Below are 22,583 nucleotides of genomic sequence, written 5' to 3' on the forward strand. Positions count from 1 at the left end.
AAAGCGGCAATTTGCGATACATTTCGACTCCGAACGCATACTTCTCGCGTCTACATGACTTTTTTACATCTTCCGGAAGTGGAGCCCTACCGTAGGGGGGCGGAATCCACCGTGTTCACGCATATACTTTATAACGCGAAGCGAGATCCATTCCACAATTGTTGTGTGGATGGGAAAATGTATATATGGACACAGTGGGTTCCGCCTCCCTCCTACGGGGGGGGGGCTCCACTTCCGGAAGATATAACCTAACCCAAACCTATATATTTCTGATATACTGTGTCCGATCGGGGCTGCGTCCAATTGGAATGAATCCAAACCAAATTTTCGTTTTGAATCAAACTTTAACTTTAAATATCTCAGAAATTATAAGAGACCGCCAATTAAGTTATAAGAAAAAGTTACTCAGAGTCATGTCCTTGACAACATATGTCAAGGTCAAAGTTATTGGCGAGGTGTCCGTTAATGTAAATAATTACCCATTTCATTTTTAGGTGAGCGATATTTCTATTGCCATCTTTGACCGGCTTTATATACAAATACATACAATTATAGTAGAGAATTATATAGAATATGTAAAATTTAATCGCGTATAAACTTTACTTTTCCTGAAAAACAATGCAAAAATTATTCTCTTAATTGTTTTTGCTGTATAAACTAATAGAAGAAATATATGAGAAAAAGAATATATATATAAAAGATATATAAAATTATAATATATATTTTTAATGATATATAAACAAGTTTTTTAACAGCAAATGATCCCGCATGTTTTTTATGGAAAAGTGATCCCGGTCAAATTGCTCTGTTCTGAAATATGTTGTAGTTTATATAATTCTGCTTTTTTAAACTATCTTCCCGATTCTACATATGAGAAATTTGATCTATATACAATCGAGTCACTCTATTATGTATTTTCATTATCTGAATACCTATTTTATCGTTACCTACCTCTACGCTAATCAACCAGTCATTGTCAGAGTAAAACAATGCAATTGGTACGGTGATATTCGCTAGATCATAGTCCGGAGGTTCCGTCGAATTGTAGATCAACAGATTTTTCGCGCGACCATAATCGTATTTGCGAAACTTGCCCGATTGGATTTCTTGAACGTAGTGTAATTACCGTTTTAGCCGAGGCTCCGGTCCCAAAATGACTTAGGATGACGGGCAGCAGAGCCTAATAGTAAATAGAAAACAATAAGGATATACATGTATCCAAAGTTCGAAGCTTTGATCGCGATATTCGCGAAATTACTACTCACGTGGTTAAACTGCTCGCGGTCGTAACCCCAGATCATAGACATCACGTTGGAGCAAAGCTCTCCGGTGATGTGTTCGTCGCAGCCGTATTTAAAAAAAAATCTCACTAAATCGGTTTGGAGAAATTCATCGTGGAAGAAAAGCTGCATTATCATCTGTAATCAAAGATCTTTTATTTGTGATGTAATTTACTTGTAATTCTTTTTTTGTTTGTCGAGTTTTAACGATAATATATAATATTATTGTATATTATAATTATATAATTTAAGAATAAATAAATAAATTGTTAAATAATTTTTTTAAAAAGATAAGTCAATTTATAGTTTCTATAAGTTCTTTGAGAATTGTTTTGATCTTAATTTTAACTCATCAAAGAACATCTTAAAATTGAAGTCGAAAATAGGATATATACGGTATAAACAAACATAATGTGAAGCAAGAAAAACAAAGGATAATTATGCAGAAATAAGAAGCCATTCCCGATTTCGACAATTTTGAAATATGTTATCAAGGTCATCACGCTGAGTAATGTTATGAAGTTTTTAGCCAACGCTCATTGTTCATTAAAAAGTTATTAATAAAAAAGTTGACTAAATAAAATGTAATTTTTCTGACACTTTGTACATTTCATAAAGCGTACTTTAGCAGATTCATTTATTTATGCATAGTAAATCAAACGCATGTGCGGGGAGGAGCTCCGCTCCTCCCTCTGTACCTCCTCGACGAAAAAATTCTAACCTAACCCAAACTTAATTTTAATTTAATTAGAAACGGGTTTGGGTTAGGTTAGAATTTTTTGGGGGTATGGGTACAGGTTCTTAAGCGCTTTTATAATAGAAACGTAATTAACAATATAGTGTTTCAGACTACAAGTAATATTACAGATTCATTAAAAGATTGTACCGAGTGCTTTGTCTTTGTCAAGAATAACCCAATCAGCGGAGCTGCATAGCAGAGCGTGTTGCAACAGCACAGGTAGAGAACCGTTGCCACCTGGAATACGATGTAATGTCAAGAGATAGTTGTCCTCCGTCAGTATAACATGAGCTTCCGCGGGATAACCTGCCCTTCTAAACATCTCCGGCTGAAAGAAAAAAACAGTGTAAACAAGAAAAGAAAAAATGAAATCCAAACTTAAAATAAATTTGGGCGACAAAAAAGAAGGAGAGAGAGAGAGAGAGAAAGAGAGAGAGATGCACATGTTTGTATTTATTTTTGTATTTATTTTTAAGTAACTAAAGCAATTCCATACTATGAATTATATAAATACGAAACTTTAATATTTAATAACATAAAGAGTTAACATAAAGCCATAATAATAAAAATATTAATCCGTCTAAAAAAGACATCACAAATGTAAAAAAAGCGCTAAGTATATCTTTCTCCAGCCAAAATAGTTATTTACAAAAATTTATCGCCATCAAAAATATTATCTTCTTAATAATTATATTTATAAATTATATTTTATCTGTATTAATAACACGGGAAAACAACTGAAAATATTAGCATAAAAAAAAGTAAAATAAAAAAAATCTAGCTAAGTAAATCTAGAAAAATATAATGCATAATATTAGTTAAATTATTGAATATTTATGCGTGCATGTGTGCGCGCGTACGTATGTGTGCGTATATGCGTGTATGCGTTGCGTGTGTGCGCGAATTGTGTATGTATGTGTACGTGCGTATACATATCAATAAATCTGGAACAATATGGCGTCTTGCAAACAAAGCGACATACGCCTAGCGGCGTATCAATGAACCTGGAAAATGGCCTAGCAGCTAGCAGCATAGCCCAGCGGCGTATCAGTGAACCTGGACAAACATGGCGAAAAGTGACACATTGTTGGCCAAAAAATTCATATGAAATATCGAGATCTGTACATCAAGTGCATCTACCAGTGTCATTTTGATATTATTATATTCGGAAAAATCTATGTTCTCGATTGATATGTTCATCTCTCGAAAGGATGGTCCGACGTACGAGATATTTCGAATTCATTCTCTAAAATTTTCAAAAAACGACCTCACTCCGGTAAATGATACACAGTAGCGTCTGTTACAGTAAACGAAAAAACGACGAAAGATATACTTAGCGAGACGCTACCGCGTCTCTTGATAAAATCTAAAACTAAATAAAATAAACATTAGTTCTAATAAAGTATAATTGTAAAATAATTTACAGAAACTGCAAATCTTTTCGCATAATAGAAAGGATATGAAGCTTAATAAGAATTATTTCAATAGCATATCGTAGAAGATTAAACTCTTTTTTATGTTTATCTTTTGAATCATTGTGTTCGAAATCAATGAATATTTTTTAATAACTGTTTTACATGATCATAACTTAAATAAAAAATTATATTTATTTTTAATCATTTAAAAAAACAAACTTCTATATAAATATCATTACTAACAGCAGTACTAACAATTAAATATTAAAACGGCTCTTAAAAAGAGAAAAAAATTCTACTTTATACGTTGTTAAAGACTATGTATGCGGAATTAAGATTTTGATTTTGAATAAAAGAATGACCAATTGCGGCGTGAGATCATTTTTAATCATTTTCTGACAACATGCAAGAAGTTAAGCAAAATAATGAAAATTTTAATACTCGTTTCTATGAGTGAAAACATACACTTATTATGTTGAGAATGACATCAGGATTGAATTCTGTGTTGTTCAATCGATTCCGGCTTGTCGTCGATATTGGGTGCTTTCCAGCAACGTACACAGGCGACACTGTGTAACACAGTATACGACTCAGCGCTTTCCAACTACGACACAAGTCGACACAATCGTACACAGATAAAATGATGTGTTCGACTGTGTCGTCACTCAATTGATTAATAAAACTTATAAATTCTGTTAATAAGATAAGATTGTAACTATATTATACTTAATTTACATAATTTGATCAGTTTTTAATCTCTTCTCTACATATTTGATAAATATGTTAATAATTCATAAAAAAATTTTGTTGGAAAATATTAACTTTTACAGCGAAAATATCTTCTGCGAGTTTAAATTATTATTACAAATCGTTGATATTCGTTATGGCTTCTCAAATCGTTGATATATGCACATATTGAGCATATAGATCGGAAACAGCGTTCCAGCTACAAGTCGACACTGTATAACACTGTGTCACACAGTGTATCACTGTGTTCCGTAGCTAGAAAGCACCCATTATTCTCCTCATGAACGTGCTTGACTCAGGGATCACATCCGCCGGCGCCGCATCAAGATGACCGCAAAAGGACAGCAAATACACGATCTCGATCAATTTCATCGCATCGAGTGATTCGATAAACAATAAAAGAAAACGGATAACTCAAGAGTTTACCAGAGTATCGGGATATATATATATATATAAAAAGACGCATTTAATGACAGTATTAACTTGACCATGGGTGGCATTGCCAAAATCAGGTCACAGTCAACTTTAAATTTTTAAATAGAAACCCCGTTTTTTAAATGCATATTCTTGTAGCTTATCTCGAGAGCTTTTCAAAACACTATAATAAAGTATTTTTTCATTGAGTAGGATAAAATAAAAAGATTGCATAGAACTAAAGTACAATTAATCGTCGAATTAAACTTTTATCTGCTGTCCTACAAATTTGTTGCTAGTCATTTATCTCGTGGTAAGAGATAAACATCGATCTATAATCCTTTCACCATTTCGCTTTTGTATATCTGTTTTACAGCAATTTTCAAAAATTTTTAATTAAAAAATGAATGTTAACAAGATTTAAAAAATACAAAATAAACATTTTTGTATTTCATTTTGTATTTCCATTTTAAATGCATCTATTTCAAGTAATGATTCTAACACAAATCTTATATAAAGTGCAACGTAACTTTTCCATCAACCATCGTAGGTTCTGTGTAGTCATTCTCAATAGTTGAAAAAATAATTTTAGTGTGCTATCTTTTAATAATTTATTAATGCTCACGGCTTTGAATTATTTTGAATTTTTTTAACAAAGGTTTTTGAATTTTAAAAGAAATTATGTATCAATCGTTTTATTGTATTCTTTTCTCTATAAAAGTGAAACAATATATAATTACCAATCACCCAAAAATTAAAGATACCATATTATCATAGTAATAATCAAAATAATAATAATCAAAAATCTGATACTATAATATTTTACTACAGACAAATAAATCCTCGATATTGTTAAAGAAAAGAAATCAAACATTTATAGTTTTCTATAAACTACAGACAAATAAATTCTTGATATTGTTAAAGGAAAGAAATCAGACATTTATAGTTTTCTATAAATATTAGATGATAGAAAGATTATAAATTAATTTTATAAAATCAATTCATCGACAAGTAATGTTACAAAAGTCAAATATGGAGTAGATTATACTTTTTATATCGGATTTTATTTAATCAAATACCGATACCTAATAATTGATATGATCTAAATAAATCATATTAATTGTATTTTTTCTCTTTTATAGAGTTTATCTTTAGGAAAGCAAACATTTTAACCATCTTACAACATTCCATATATCTTTTCTTATCATTAGATGCTGTTCTTATGATAGTTCTATGTACGGATGGTTTCTGATGTACGGAGCGGAACTACAATAGTAATCCTACACATAATATCTATTTAATTCAATGGCTATAGGTACATCTGTCAAACCGTATTTTCAAAATTTTCCTTCTTGAATAATCTTTGGTCATTTTTTTCACCAGTAGTATTGCTGCAATCTCCGCTTTTTCCTACTCGCTTATCTCTACTGATCTTCGTTATCTAGTGGATATGTTACTTTGGATTACGTGATCTATGCTCTAGAGTATATAGAAGAAAAACCTGGCCTTCTTCTCATATGAACTCGGTTTTTTTTACAATTGCCTTATCTGTCTGGCAATGTTTGTTTAATTGAACTTTAACTTGAGGATATTTTTTGCGTGTGTAATCTTTTTTAGAGGCTAACAAGGAATATTTTATTTTCGTGCGAATTTTTGTCGGAGATTGTATATAATGGATGATTTTTTTATTACTATTATTTATATATTTTCTTGATTTTCATTATGTGTGCACCAAAAATACCCGGAATTATCTTTTCTTTAATCACAATTGCAAAATGTGAAACAGTTTTTATTAAAGATATACATATATTTGATAAAGATACAGGTGGAAAATAATAACGCTCGGTTTTCGTAGATAGTCGAAATGTGTCAAAAAACATATATAAAAAACATACGTGTTTTATATAAAATTATATTATATATATTAGGTGTACAAATAAGTTTCCGCCGTTTGACAAAAGTTGGCGCCACCAGTAAGTTATGGTTAAAATTGTCAGATGTAAAACGTCCTTATCGTAAGATTGGACATCAGTCAATAACATAACCTTAAAATATTAGTGATTTTTTATCAGTATAATATATTCTTTTGTGTGCGAGAATGTCGAGTTTTGATCCGAATAAGCGTCATTTGCGGGAACTTTTGATTTACTTCTTCAATTTGAAGAAATCTGCAGCTGAGGCGTATCGATTGCTTGTAGAAGCATATGGTGAGGCTGCCTTAAGTGAGAGAAGTTGTCGTGAGTGGTTTCAAAAGAGAGAGAGAGTTTAAGAACGGTGAATTTGACATCGAAGACAAAGAACGTAGCGGAAGGCCGAAAGTGTATGAAGACGTGGAATTGGAAGCATTATTGGATCAAGATTCGTGCCAAACGCAAGAAGAACTTGCACTTACATTGGGAGTGACTCAACAAGCAATTTCACATCGGTTGAAATCATTGGGATTGATTCAAAAACAAGTAAATTGAGTACCATATGAACTGACGCCGAGAAACGCCGATTGTTCACATGTGAAATGCTGCTCGCCAGGCATAAATGAAAGGGTTTTCTGCACCGTATAGTCACTGGTGATGAAAAATGGATCCACTATGATGTGCTGCCAGAAAGATGAGAAAAAGTAGTGGCAAGCGATGGATAATACTTCAAATAAAACATTAGGTTCCGTTCTTTCACAATAAATGCCCAATCTTTGATAAAAAACGGCGGAAACTTATTTGTACACCTAATATTTATTTATAATTATAGTCTCAAACACTTTAGAACACTCTAGAAGCAAATTCAAATGATTCTCGTTACTGCTATCGTAAATATACACAGATGGATCGATAAGCGTACGAGTGATAAAACGCAAAAGATCGGTTTAAGAATTACATATATTTATTTAATATTTTTTCGCCTTATATTTTATATGTATTTGTCATATTGCATATCCTTACAAATATTTTATATATATTTGTCATATTGCATATCCTTACGATTCATCGCAACGATCTATCATTCGCCAAAACAACGATTGCTTAAAAACGTGTGTGTTACGTTAATTCGCTTTTGCTCTAATCGTATAAATAATATACTAAAATATTATAATAAACTTTACGTTTCATTAAATTAACAATTATGACTGCTATCAATAGCATCAACATTACTAAGGATGTAGTGTGTAATATTCATCACTTATTTTGGTTGTCGATGAACGTCATCACATCGATGTAACATTATTTAAATTTTTTTCCTTCATAAGCTCGAATACTCTCTCGTATATTAATTTGGGTGCATCCTTGGCCCACATAAAATCCACGTGATTAAATTTGGGCCACGGTACTTCGTACATATCCACTACGTTGGGCAGTAAATGATACAACCTTTTCACATCCTTGAAGAAATATTTTCATGAATTATCGCACGCGATTTCTTTTAAACTATCTGCCTGAATCTACGAAACTTGACTTAATAAAATCAACACGAATAAATCTCTGCTACATATTTTGTTTGAAAATGCATTGTTTAATTACTTACCACGATATCAATCAGCCAATCGCCAGAACCATAGAACAATGCGATAGGTATCGTGATACTCGTCAGATTATAATCCGGAGGTTCCGGAGAGTTATATACCAACAGATTTTTTTCGCGACCGTAATCATATTGGCGAAACTTGTCAGATTGGAATATCTGAGTATAATGTACTAACGTCTTAGCCGAGGCACCGGCCGGGTCGTGACTCAGGATGACAGGCAATAGAGTCTAAATAGGGAACAAGGACATATACATTGGACATATAAAATTCAATCTGAAACGTGTACATACACACGATCGTGAAATAACAGAATGTGATGATCGAAAATTCGATTAGAGTTGTATTTTGATCGCAAATTATTACTCACGTAGTTAAACTGCTCGCGGTCATAACCGCAGATCAGAAATATCATGTTTGCGCACATCTTCTCCTCAGAGAGATTTTGATCGCAACCGTATTTCGAGAGAAATCTCAAAAAATCGCTTTGCGAAAGGAATTCGTCGTGGAAAAAAAGTTGCAAGATTATCTGTAATCAAAAGTTTTTTATCTGTAATGTAAATTACTTGTAATTCTTTCCTTGTTTAAGTTTTAGCCGTATTTCTGAGAAAAAATAAAAAACTTTTTAAGCAAATTTTTAACAGATTAACATAATTTAAAAAAGTTTTAAGAGTTGCTTCGATCTTAATTTTAACTCGTCGAAGAACATCTCGTTAAAATTAAAATCGAAGATTTAATATGTACGACATAAACTAATAGAATGTAAAGCAAAAAATATATTAATTTTTTAATCTTCAGAAATTTTCTAGGAAATTTTTTAATGAATTTAAAAAGAAAGCTACCGTATTTCTCATTGATATTCCATTTTTGAGAGATAAACTTCTTGTTTTTAAATTTTACCACGATTTGCCACAATTTTTTTCAGTCTGTATAAGTATTATACAATCACGGTTGTGTATATGTGTATATGGGGAAAATAACACGCATTTCTTGTAACGTTGTTACAATCTTTTTCGGTAACTTTAACGGTAACGGTGTTAAAATTTTTATCTACGACTTTGATACATTCTTTTAGTAACGAGTAAAAATTCAGCAATTTTCTACTCAATCTTTGCGACATCATGCAAACAAATCACACATAAAAAGTATCAAATTAAAAAAAAAAAAAAAATAAACAGTTTCGATAAAGTTTAACGACTTTTACTTTAAATCTTATTATATAATTTTTATAAACTTTTACATGTTACAAAAAATTAAAATTATCAATTAACATATCATGTCATAGTTTAAAAATTGCATAAATTTAAGGTGCAAAAAGTAATTCCAAAAATATATTTATCAAAAGAAACAACTAAAAGAATCTTATTTTTATATACACTTACTGAAATTGGAGATTTAAAAATTATTTTTGCGATGTTCTTGAAAAAAGTTTCTTCTAATTAAGATATGAAAACTCACAATTATTGAAAATGTCACGAAATTACGTTTTATATCGATAGCAACATCAATATCAAAATTATTTCGGTTTCGTTATGTTTTAATATTTAAAAAGTATAAAAAAAGATGTGTTTATAGAATGCAAGTTTTATATATTTTTATTGCGTGTATGTGTTGGATATATAACTTATATAATAAATTATATAATTTTACATATAACTTGTATAATTTAAAAAAAAAAATAGCTTGTATAATTAAAAAAATAACAAAAATTGTAAAAACTCGTAATATTCTTAATAACAAATGTGAACGAGATACATTATCAAATTAGTAACATAACGATAACGAGTCAGTTTTATAAAATAATTGTCTTAACTCTTGATAAGATATACAGTATGTTGTAGTGTTCGCGCATTATTTTTTAACGACAGAGAAGATCATTTATTATAATTTTGTAAATTTTAACATTAACATATGTTTTTAAAACTAAGCCTCTCCGAATTAAATTTTTATTAAAATAAGCTTTATCTGAAAACAAAAGAAAAATGTAGTTTATTATTTATTTGACCATCTGTAGTTTCAATTACTTGTAATTCGAGAATTATTAATATTTCGTCATTTACGCTAAACAATTATTTATTTTAAAAAATCTGTTATTTAAAAATAGAATTTGATGAGTAGTACACCCTGATATAGTTATTTAGTGTAAAAACTATACAGGATGGTCCATTTTAAAAGAGCCAGTCAAATATCTCGAAAAATATGGAAGATACGGAAAAACGTTTCAGACAAAAGTTGTTTGGTTCGAAGGGGGACATAAGATGGTGCCATTGATGTGACCTTGGATAGTCATTTGAAGGTCACATGAAGGTCATTTTCAATTTCTTAAATAGAAATTCCCATTTTTTATTGCATATTTTTATAGCTTATCTCGGGAGCTTTTCAAAACACTATAATAAAGTATTATTTCATTAAGTACTTTTTGAGTTATTTTATATCTTAATCTGACATATTTCGACATATAAAATAAAATATCTCGTAAAATATTTAGTTTTTGATAATCTTACCGCATGTACTTAATGAAAGAATACTTTATTATAGTGTTTTGGAAAGCTCTCGATATAAGTTATAAGAATATGCAATGAAAAATGGAGGTTTCCATATAAGAAATTGAAAGTGACCTTTATGTGGCCTTCAAATGACTATCCAAGGTCACATCAATGGCACCATCTTATGTCCCCCTTCGAACCAAACAACTTTTGTCTGAAACGTTTTTCCGTATCTTCCATATTTTTCGAGATATTTGACTGGATCTTTTTAAATGGACCACCCTGTATATGTAACGTTACTTTTACAAAATTTTTAAAAAGAATATTGTTCTAATATTTATTTCGTAATAATAAATTATTTTGTAACAGTATTCGCATGTATTACTTTACCTGAAACTCTCTCCAAAAAGGGAACAAGTATCGTATCGGACTTTTAATATGGTTTGTAAAAGCCACTGGCGCAAAGCTGATCATCATTTGCACCATTTGAGCGATTTCCGGACGCTCTGATGCCATTATGTAAAAACTAGTTGTGCCCATCGAATGACCAATATACGTATGCAATGGTTGCGATGTCATATTTGTGACAAATTTAATCATTGCAGGTAAATCATAGATACCCATTTCATTGAAGCTGATGGAAAATTTAATCAACATATCGTCAAAAAATGTGTAAATATATGTATGTATATATTGTTGCATATAATTTAATATATATAAACTAGAAATATATATGTATACATATATATATATAAATTGTACAATATATAATGTATGTGTACATATGTATATAATATACAGGGAATCCTATGTAAGGTACTACTATATTTGTTGTCAAAAAATAAGCATTTTCTTACTTTGACAAAATTTCTGAAAATGCATCGTTTCCGTGATACCTCATTTTTTAATATATCAGTACATTTGCTGTTTCATGGTTCTTTGTGTAAAATTTTTGGTAATTATGATACATTAAAAAATAAGATATCTTAAAAACGATACATTTTTGGAAAGCAAAAAAAATGCGTATTTTTTGACACAAAATACAGTTGTACCAATTTTTATATCATATTTATATTTAAAAAATGACCTATATATTTATATTGTATAGAGGATGTCTCTAGATAAAGAGAGTGCTGCTTAAATAACTGCTGTGAATATGATATATACAGCTCTCTCTTTCTTCATCATTTTATAAACATTTAAAAAAAAATACGTATATGTATATACAGGGTGAGTCATTTTAATCAACGCACGCAAATATCTCGTAAAGTAAGCAAGATGGAAAAAACTGTTTTATACAAAAGTTGTAGGGTTCAGAGGGGGACACATGATGAAAATATGAACTTGACCTTGAGTGACCTTTTCAAGGCCAAGTCAATGTGATCAATATTTTCTTAAATGGAACCCCCCATTTTTTATTGCATATTCTTATAGCTTATGTCGAGAGCTTTTCAAAACACTATAATAAAGTATTTTTTCATCAAGTACTTTTTGAGTTATTTTATATTTTATTCTGACATATTTTGATATAAAAATTAAAATATCTCGTAAAATATTTAGTTTTCGATAATCTTACCGTAACACTTTTATGTACAGAATAATGAAACAAATCAATTAGTTAAAAAAAACAAATAATTGTTTAAAAAATTACATTGAAAATAATTCCATACTTAAAAAGATATAAAAGTAAGGCTCTTACACGATTAAAATCAAGTAAAATCCGAGTAAAAAGGCAAAACAAAAGGTTATTCAAGGTCAAATTCATATTTTCATCATATGCCCCCCTGTGAATCATACAACTTTTGTCTAAAACATTTTTGTCTTAAACTTATAGATTTTAAGATATTTCAGTGGATACTTTAAAATGGCCTACCCTGTATATACAGGGTGTTCCGGAACAATCTTCCGTCCGTGAAATGACGTATTCCTGATACAATTCTAAGACGATTTTTCCTTTACCAAAATTTAAATTGAAGCGTAATTTTTGAGTTATAAGCAAAAATAGTTAGCAAATCACGCGTCGAATACAGAAGGCAGGCAGGAGCGGCGCGGCGCGCCGCGAGCGCCCGGCACAGCTGACCGTCTGATTACCACCGCATGAATATAATTTTTTTATATCATAAATTTTAAAATTCTTTAATAAATAACTATATTAGAAGTTATATCACGATTTATTAGAAATTTTTTTGATTTGTTTGCCGTTTAGATGCAATAGTTTCTCTTAAGCGTTCTTCTAATAAATAAATAATCAACAATAACATCACGAGACATGACTTAAGGATTGAATATGAAATTGTACCGAGTGCTTTGCCTTTGCCAAGAATAATCCAATCGGCGGAAGTGCATAACAGACCGTGTTGCAGCAGCACAGGTAGAGAATTGTTGCCACCTGGGATACGATGTAATGTCAAATAATAACCGTCTTCGGTCATTATCACATGAACCTCTGCGGGATAACCCGCTCTTCTTATCATCTCCGGCTGAAAGAAAAAAACAGTGTAAATAAAGGAGGGAAAAATAAAATCTTGATGATAAAATGAAAACTTGAAATAAATTTGGGCGAGAAGGAGAGAGAAAAAAAAGAGAGAAAGAGAAAGAGAAAGAGAAAGAGAGAGAGAGAGAGAGATATAAGTATATAATTAGGCATATATATATTGTATAAGTCCATCTACTTATATCAGATGTTAAGTTAATTTCAACATCGTTGCAACTTTAATATTTTGAAAGTATCATTCTTATTTTATAGAAGTACCTGAAATCCCAAAATTTTGATTCCGACGGCGATAGAGAAATATGCGCCCTCGAGTAGGTATTACCACGAAAATTGCCTAACCAAACATCGTATCCTTTATCCGCCAATAGATAAGCTAGAATGCAAAAAAACATGGTTTGCAGTACTTATTGCGAATTATTGTATCAATTAATATATAATTTGTATCTTAATAATAATCTAAATATAATAATCATTTGTATCTTTTTACATGATATATTCTTATACAAATTTCACAATAGTTTCAAGTGTTAATATTTTTTAATAATAGATTAAGACAAAAAACTAATTTATAATGCACTCATTATCATCCGATAAATTAAATAAACATTTTAAAACATATAATTCATACAATATATGTATTTAATATATATATTTAATATTATATATATATATATATATATATATATATATATATATATTTCCGGCGATTTACGTCGGGAGTCTAATTTGATTATGCTTTCGAGGAATGATTGTACGGCTTGTATGTTGTCGAGCTCTAAGAAGAGAGAAAATTTATTGGAAATTGTATTATCGTGTTCTATCTTCGAGCGCATCCCATGTTGTCGATATATATATTCAACGTTATATATAATTACGAATATTTTTTGTATCTTCTAAAAATGAGAGAGAGAGAGAGAGAGAGAGAGAGAGAGAGAGAGAGAGAGATGCACATTGTATTTATTTTTAAATAACTGGAGCAATTCTATAATATGAATTATATAAATATGAAACTATGGTAATTATTCAGAATCACGGCTCCACCTGCAACTGGGCTGCACATTTTTTTACGGAATTTTTATGTTTAGAAAGAAATATAAATTCCCATTTTTAGTTGGGGGGGGCCCAAAAAAAAAGTTATAGACCTTAAAAGGGTAATTATGGTAATTATTTCGAATAAGGCTATTTCTGAATTTTGACAAATATGATCGGATCTCTCGGAAAAACTCTTTGTTGTGACTTCAACAATGATAATCAGTTGGGGGAGCACGTCCCCCATCACCCCCACCCCCCAAAAAAACCGAGAAACCCCAAAAATTACCAAAGCAAAGCGAGGTCCACCTCACAACCCAAACCAAATTTTAGTTTTAAATCAGAAATAGGTTTGGGTTAGGTTATATCTTCCGGAAGAGGAGGCCCCCTCCGTAGGGAGAAGGCGGAACCCACTGTGTCCATGCATATACTTTACAATGCGAAGCGAGGTTCAGCCCAGAATCGTTGTGTGGATGTATTTATACATATATATATGTATATATTTAATTAAAATATGTATAGTATATATATAATTGTTAAAGAAAATTAAAAACAAGTAGAAATATTAATTATTTAATTTAGAGTAGGAAAGTCATCAAGTATTCACCCGTAGCTTTTAAATTGATCAAGCGACGCGGTACTGTCGCGACGCTAAGTATATAAAAAAATTCCTTCCGGCTTGTCAGCAGCTTTGCCTATGTATAGGGGCCGCGGCACTACCAAGTAGCTTATCCGGAGTTTTCCGTCTAATAAACTTTCGATTAAAATTCCTCAGGAACTAAAGCTGTAATCAAGAATCTAACGGCGCTTTTCTTATATAATGTGGATGCAAACTTTCAATTGCGACCAGTTTGAATAAGATTGGTGCAATCAATCCTGAGGAATGATAATCGTATACCAGAATTGTGACATTTTAATTTTTCTCCATAAGTTTCAAACTCACGTACGTATGCTCGCACGCACACACGCAAAGCGATTTTGTATCTCAAGCGGCGTTCACATCGCTCATATATGTACGATTATTCGCTTGATATGCAAACAAAACGCATTAAAGGTGCGTACTGACTTGAAGATTTTTGCGCGCACGAACGATTTGCGCGCACGAATGCTCTAGTGAGGACGTATCATTTTTGTTTCGCCGCACGCTCTGATCACGCACGAACGCGATCCGTCGTTTGTCGGTCATCAAAGAATTTATGTGCGAAACGATGCTCGATTTGGACGTGTATGCAAAACTGAAACGTCGTGCGCGCAAAAAAAGTTATGGAGTGGACGAATGAAATGGTTCTCCAATTAATAGATAAGTACGAAAAGTTTCCCTTATTGTGGAATGCTAAACACGAGTTCCATTTTTCAAGAAATAAGAAGGTTGATGCTTGGGAGATAATAGCAAATAACTTGAAAATAGACGCAGTTATAGCAAAACAAAAAATGGCCAGTTGACTGGGATCCTTTCGTAGAAAAAAGGCAAAGGGTAAAAAAAGTATTGGAACAGAAAAAGGTATTTATTTTTTTTTATTTACGGCGAACAACTCGAGCACAGTTTTGTATGAACGAATAAAAATTTTTGATATCAAAAAAGTTTATCCGTACGAACGTTTGTGCGGATAAATCGCTCGTGCGCGCAAAAATGCTTAAGTCAGTACGCACCTTAAGAAACAAAATCATATGTGAATGTGTGTGCATACGTGTGAGATAATAATGTTTATATTTTATAAGAATACGCGCGGAGTATAATGCGACAAGAAGAAAAATGATAAAATGATTAACGTTATGAGAATATCGTGGAATAGTGCAACACAAGGAAAAAAAGTGATAAAGTGACATAATATTATTAATAAATAACGGTATAATAAGAGTATAGCAGAAAAGTGAAATGTGCATTCATGTATATAATATTTATTTATATTTTATATGTAAATGTCGCAGATTTTATTAAAAGATCGTACAAAAGTTTATAGTAATTTGGCAACTGCATTGATTAAAACAGAAACCTACGATGCAACTTTAGAAAATGTGAAACATGTTTCGAGCTGTTAACCACAAAATGTTAAAGCACTATTTAGGAAAAGTATTGTAAAAATCCTAATCTTCTTTTTATTTACTATATTTAATCTTCTTTTTAATAAATTGTATATATTCTTGATTTATATTTTACATGTGGAAAATTGAAATATGTGTGTATATATATTGTGCGCATTGTAGGAACAATATTGAGATACAAAGGGGAATATGCAAAAGCTTATGCAACTTCTCTCTCTCTCTCTTTCCACTGAAATTCAAAAATTAAATCCAGAAATTAAGATATTTACTACAGAATTAATAACCTTAAAGGATAAAATTACTAAAAATGCAGAAAAAAAGCACTTATATCGTAAAATGTTAGGTGTAATCGAAGATACTAAAAATCCGTCAAAGGATATAAAAGTAGATGATAAAAGTAAGTAATTAAGTAAAGGATATAGGTGCTAATAATAAAAGTAAAGGATATAGGTGCTAATAATAAAAGTGTTGATAATCTAAAACCTAAGATCTAACACTCAAAAAAATGTCTTGCTGATATAGGTAGATTTCTAGGTGTCACAACAAAAATTTATCGCTATTTTTTGTATCTGTTAGAATATTGTCTGTTACATATAGAATTTATAGCAGCAACATTCTAATAATATCTTCTAGAAAATTTAGGTCCCATTGCCAAATGTTAATCACTGCATTGGATAAATATGAGTTTCGATACTACAGAACGATCTTTGTGAGAAATATAACTGCCAATTATAACTGCAGCATCGAAAAATTGAGAAAAATTGTTTAAAAGAGCTAGATAGATTGAGCGCGTTATACAAATATGTTAGACGTGAGGATTATATATTCATTTGTTTCTTGCCGCTAATTTTTTCTGTCTACCACAGCCAAACTTTATAACAAGTATGATTGGCCTTAACATGGATAGGCGCCACAGAAAAACATTCTTTCTAAATTTCACAAACAGTTCAGATATAAATTCTGTCTCTGTCACTTAGATTGATTAAATGCGAAACATATGCGATACAAATATGTTAGATGTGAGGATTATATATTCATTTGTTTCTTGCCGCTAATCTTTTCTGTGTATCATAGCCAAACTTTATAACAAGTATGATTGGCCTTAACATAGATAGGCGCCACAGAAAAACATTCTTTCTAAATTTCACAAACAGTTCAGATATAAATTCTGTCTCTGTCACTTAGATTGATTAAATGCGAAACATATGCGATATCACAGTATTTGCTAATCATTTATGTACCTCAGTTAATTTTGCGCACCCAGAAAATTTTTGCTGTAGTTGCAAAACCACTTTTTTGAGTGAAGGTAACTCACAACTGGCCGATTCGCGTATAGATACCCGGAGTGTCTCGCGGCTTTGTGTAAACTTGGCGCGAGACACTACCGTGTTTCTTGATAAAGCTTATGATTAATTTTAAAACAAGTCGATCAGTTTGGCACGGGGCACTTTTAAACTCAAAAGTGGTAATCGATGTGATCGACGTTATTGCAGTAAGGGTTAAGTAGTTTTATGATTTACCATTTGTAATAAAATCCGCAATATAATAGTGCTATTTTATATATTATATACAATATTTATTTGGGGGGGACATACTAGTATAATTTTATAAAAATAAAATGCAAAATAGCGTTTATTGATGTAATATTATGTAAATATTTAATATGCTGCGCGACACATCAACACGGGAACAATCTTGAAATACTCGTTCGCCTTCTCCTTGAATAATTTCGCTTTCTGTTTGCGTCTCTCGTATGCGGTACAGTTGCAATCTCCGCTTCCTCTTCATTACTTATGATCATTTATCCTCAACTTTTAATGCACGTGTCGTGCATGTCACCGAACTTTGTTACCACTTGTTACGAGCAATCATGATGTATTTATAGAGGAATTTTTCCTATTTTCATCTTGCACGCAGTAGATCACGCGATTGCCTTGATATAATGTTATAATATATAATCTTAATGTATTTTTTTTTAAGATCGTATTTTTTTATATCTTATTACAGCATATCGTTAGTTTTGTAGTTTATCGGAAGTCTGTGACGTTAATTAAGAAAGCGGAATTAAATTTTATTACTTGCAATTTTAAAAGGAGCTGTTAATTAAACTAAATGATGCCTATAAAATATTTGCAAATTGAATAATGTTACAAGAAAATCTCACGTTGTAGATATTCTCATCGGATAAAGGCGAAGAAGGTAAAAAGGATATATTAGAATGTATGTAGACTCAACATTGGAATTTTTGAACCATAGCAAAACAACTGATGGAAGAGTCATACAAATAATCGCCATACAAGAGTCATACATATGGTTGCATATAGATAGATTCTTGGTGCATAATGAGACTAAGAAAATCCTTGACAATTTAATTAATTGATATTCTTAATCTATCATCCTTTATATCTCTCAATTTTAACAATGCATATTACGAAAAAAATGAGCTGGTCTAGGATTCAAATTGAGAACTTCTTATACGCTCTAAACGAGAATATCGTTGGAAAGGAAAGCTAACACTCAGAAAAAGAAACTACTAAAAAAAAGCTTTTTGAAACCCCTAAAGTTAAAAAGTTAAATAAGGAAGTCTTACAGCAATGTCGAACAAGAGGATATCTTTATTTGTGATTTTTGCTAATAGAATACATCTTTATATTGTATTCAGATTAAAATAAATCTAGATTTTGTAATTACACGGTGTTTTGCATATTTTCAAATGGATACCCGGTTTGACCCTACCGGTAGGATAAAACAGGGTACTTTGACTTCTCCACAAAATCTTGTTATTCTTGGTAACCAAAAACTTTTTTTTCAGCAACTAGCCTTATTTTTCTCATAGTTTAAGGTTCACTAAAAACTACTATCGGTCGGCAAAACTCCTTTTTGTTACTCTCAGATTTTTTGTAGGAAAACAAACCCAAAAAAGTTCCCGGTTTTACCCTACTTTCCCCTATTTTAATAGCTTACTGTTTAAATCTTATAATAGATTTATAAAAATATTTTATTGTGATTGATCAATATGCTTATTGCTTATTGTTTATGTTTTCTTATGTGTCTTTGGCTTAACGCATTACTTCCCAATTCAGCGAAAATTTTTTTTTCCGTGTACGAAGTACCGTGGCCCAAATTTAATCACATGGATTTTATATGGCCCAAGGATGCGCCCGAACTCGTATACGAAAGAATACTCGAGCTTATGAGCGGAAAAATTTAAATAATGTTACATCGATGAATAATGTTCATCAACAATCAAGATAAATGATGAATATTGCATACTACATCCTTAGTAATGATGATACTATTGATAGTACTAACAATCGTTAATTTAATGAAACATAAAGTTCATTATAATATTTTAGTATATTATTTACGATTAGGGCAAAAGCGAGTTAACGTAATACACACTTTTTAAGCAATCGTTGCTTTGGTAAGGATCGTAAAGACATGCAATATAACAAATACATATAAAATATAACATAAAGGCGAAAAGATGTTAACTGAAATATAATTCTTAAGCCAATTTTTTTGCGTTTTATCACACGTACGCTTATCGCTCCATCTGTGTATATTTACGATAGCAGTAACAAGAATCATATGAAAGAAATCATTTTAATTTTTATTTCGTTTACAAAGCTTCCTCTATGAAAAAGCAAAAATTGAAAAATTCGCATGCTTAAAGCAGCTTAAGCATTGTAAGATAAAATGATGAGGAAGCAATGTGCAAGTTTCTAATTTGCACAACTCTACTTGTTTATATGCTTTTTGAGACATTTTGACCATCTGTGAAAACCGAGTGTTATTATTTTCCTGTATTTTTTTAAATATTTATATCCTTAATAAGAACTGTTTCACATTTTGCAACTATGATAAAAAGAAAGAGAGCTCCGGGTATTTTTATCACGTATAATAAAAAACAAGAAAATACATAAATAATAGTAATAAAAAAATCATCAATTTCATGCATACGATTTTCAACAAAAATTTGCGCGAAAATAAAACATTACGTATTAGCCGCTAAGAAAGATTACTCACGTACAAAACTATCAACTAGAGATTCAATTAATCAAACATTGCCAGATAGAAGACAAGGCAATGGTAAAAAAAGACGAGTTCATGTGAGAAAAAGGCCAGGTTTTTCTTTATACATATACTGTAGGGCATAGATCACGTAATCCTAAGTAACATATTCACTAGATAATGAGGATCAGTAAAGATAAGCGAGTAAAAAAAAGCGGATATTACAGCAACATCGCAGGTGAGAAAAGCGGCCAAGGCAGAATTATCCAAGGAGAAAAATTTTGAATATGCATATGCACCTAAAATCGTCGAATTAGATAGAAATTATGGTAATTATTTACATTAACGGACACCTCGCCGATGACCTTGACCTTAACATATATTGTTAAGGACATGACCATGAGTAACTTTTCCTTATAACTTAATCGGCGGTCACTGTTTATTAAAAAGTTATAAATAAAAAAAGTTTGAGAAATTTGCCACTTTGTGTCAGTGCTAAAGGAAGTAATTGGTATATTGGTTATATGCAATATAGGGGAGGCAGCTTCGATGACCTTGACCTTGACATATGTTATCAAGGTTATCACCCTGAGTAACATACAAAAGGTTTTAGTTGACGCTCATTGTTTATTAAAAAATTGTTCTACAAACAAAAGTTATGAAGCATTAATATAAGCATAAGCAGAAGCATAAATTTTAGTTTTAAATCAGAAATAGGTTTCGGTTAAGTTATATCTTCGGGAAGTGGAGCCCGCTCGTAGGAGAGGTGGAACCCACTCTGTCCACGCATATACTTGGCAACGCGAAGCGAGGTCCATCCCACAGTTGTTGTGTGAATGGGAAAGTGTATACGTGGACGTAGTGGATTCAGCCCTCCCTACGGGAGGGCTCCGTTTCCGGAAGATATAACCTAATCCAAACCAAATTTTTAATGTAAATAATTACCAAATTTGGTGTGAGTTGTATAACCCAAATGACGTATAAATATTTATATTTTTTGCTTCCTCATAGAGGAAGCTTTGTTTTTGTGACAAAATTTTTTTTCAGTTTTCTATGCTAATGTGTTTAGAATGTTCCAAAACATCGAAAAATCATATTTAAAAAAAATGTTTGTATGTATGTATCTATGTATGTACGGAATGTACATTGTACAACCTTTAATTTCCGCAATTTCTGAGATCTCGGGCTACATTTTTAAAAATGAATATAGTATCATTAAAGGATATTGAAGTAAAGATTGGTATTGATATTGAAATGTTACAAAGCGAAAATGTAAAGCGAAATGTTAACTAAAGATAACTGAAGAATATTACGAATGCTTATTATGACATGGCACAGACCGAATAAACAATAGAAGTTCGGGCGAATTTTGTCTCTAAGCGAATTCCAAGAAATGAGCTGCTGGTGTTTTATGATATTTTTCATTTATATATTAGTGATAATCAAAATATTATTTCAAAATACTGCCTTATATAACTGCCTTATATACTGCTTTATATAACGATACATGTGTATATAAAGAGTAAATATAGATAAAGTGCCAGTTAAGGCTTTTATATAAAAATTATCCACGAAATCCCGATGGTGGGCAAATACTTTTGAGCGGTAGTGTATATTATGTTACGTCCAGACTCGAGGAAGGATGAGTCAATGGAAGGGCGCAACAACTATCTTTTATTATCCCAAAGTTAAACGTCTCGTGGCGTTTGGAATCGGGTCGAACGAACTGACAGGTCTGAAAAGCAGGTAAAAGACTAAGTCGCTATTACGTTGGTTATTCAGACGTTTGTTCGGTGGTCCCTTTTCGGTAAGAGAATTTAATCTCTTTTACACGGGATGGGACCAAGTACGATCTTTCGACTAGGAATGAGTAGGGGTTAATAAAAAAAGAGTTATTTTGATTTTTTAATTAACAAAGTATGAATGTATTCATTTTTTAAAATAAATGATAGATATACATGATTATATAAAAATAAAAATAAAATATTGTTGATTATAATTTCTCGGTGAATGTACGTGTGTATGTGTGTTTTAGTTCGCGGGTGTTACATTAATACGGAGGACATTAGTCAGAATGCAAGGGAAAGATTCTATCGTTAATATTTAGGTTCTGACTGGTTAATACAATATAAAAATATATTTGATTAAAGGATAAAAACATAAAATCAAAATCAATATGTATAAGTAAATAAGTGTATACATATTATAATAACAAATATATATATATGTATATACAGGGTGTCTGGTAAAGATTGTGCCAACGTTCGTGAGCGGGTAGAGTACAGTAAACTGAACAGAAAAGTCCTGTAACATATTTTTCTATAACAAAAATATAAAATGGGCCCCTCCATCGTCCATTTTCGTGAGAACGCAACCAATATGTTTTTCGTCTCTTCGATTATAATTTGCAA

General features: G+C 31.2%; 1 protein-coding gene and 1 pseudogene across 1 annotated transcript; both read right to left on the bottom strand.

Annotated features, from left to right (window-relative positions):
• Window positions 1–599: 599 nt before the first annotated feature.
• LOC115240532 lies at window positions 600–4,272 on the bottom strand (annotated as a pseudogene).
• A 3,175-nt stretch (window positions 4,273–7,447) lies between these two features.
• LOC115240506 (lipase 3-like) lies at window positions 7,448–13,462 on the bottom strand. Its single transcript, XM_029815699.1, has 5 exons — window positions 13,345–13,462; window positions 10,983–11,226; window positions 8,477–8,635; window positions 8,109–8,336; window positions 7,448–7,965 (listed from the first exon to the last, which is right to left on the bottom strand). The coding sequence occupies exons 2-5, from the start codon at window positions 11,214–11,216 to the stop codon at window positions 7,792–7,794; spliced, it is 795 nt and encodes a 264-aa protein (XP_029671559.1). The 5' UTR covers window positions 11,217–11,226; window positions 13,345–13,462; the 3' UTR covers window positions 7,448–7,791.
• Window positions 13,463–22,583: the final 9,121 nt, after the last annotated feature.

The sequence above is a fragment of the Formica exsecta genome, unplaced genomic scaffold (assembly GCF_003651465.1).
Source record: "Formica exsecta isolate Colony F162 unplaced genomic scaffold, ASM365146v1 scaffold44, whole genome shotgun sequence".
Classification (NCBI taxonomy): Eukaryota; Metazoa; Arthropoda; class Insecta; order Hymenoptera; family Formicidae; genus Formica; species Formica exsecta.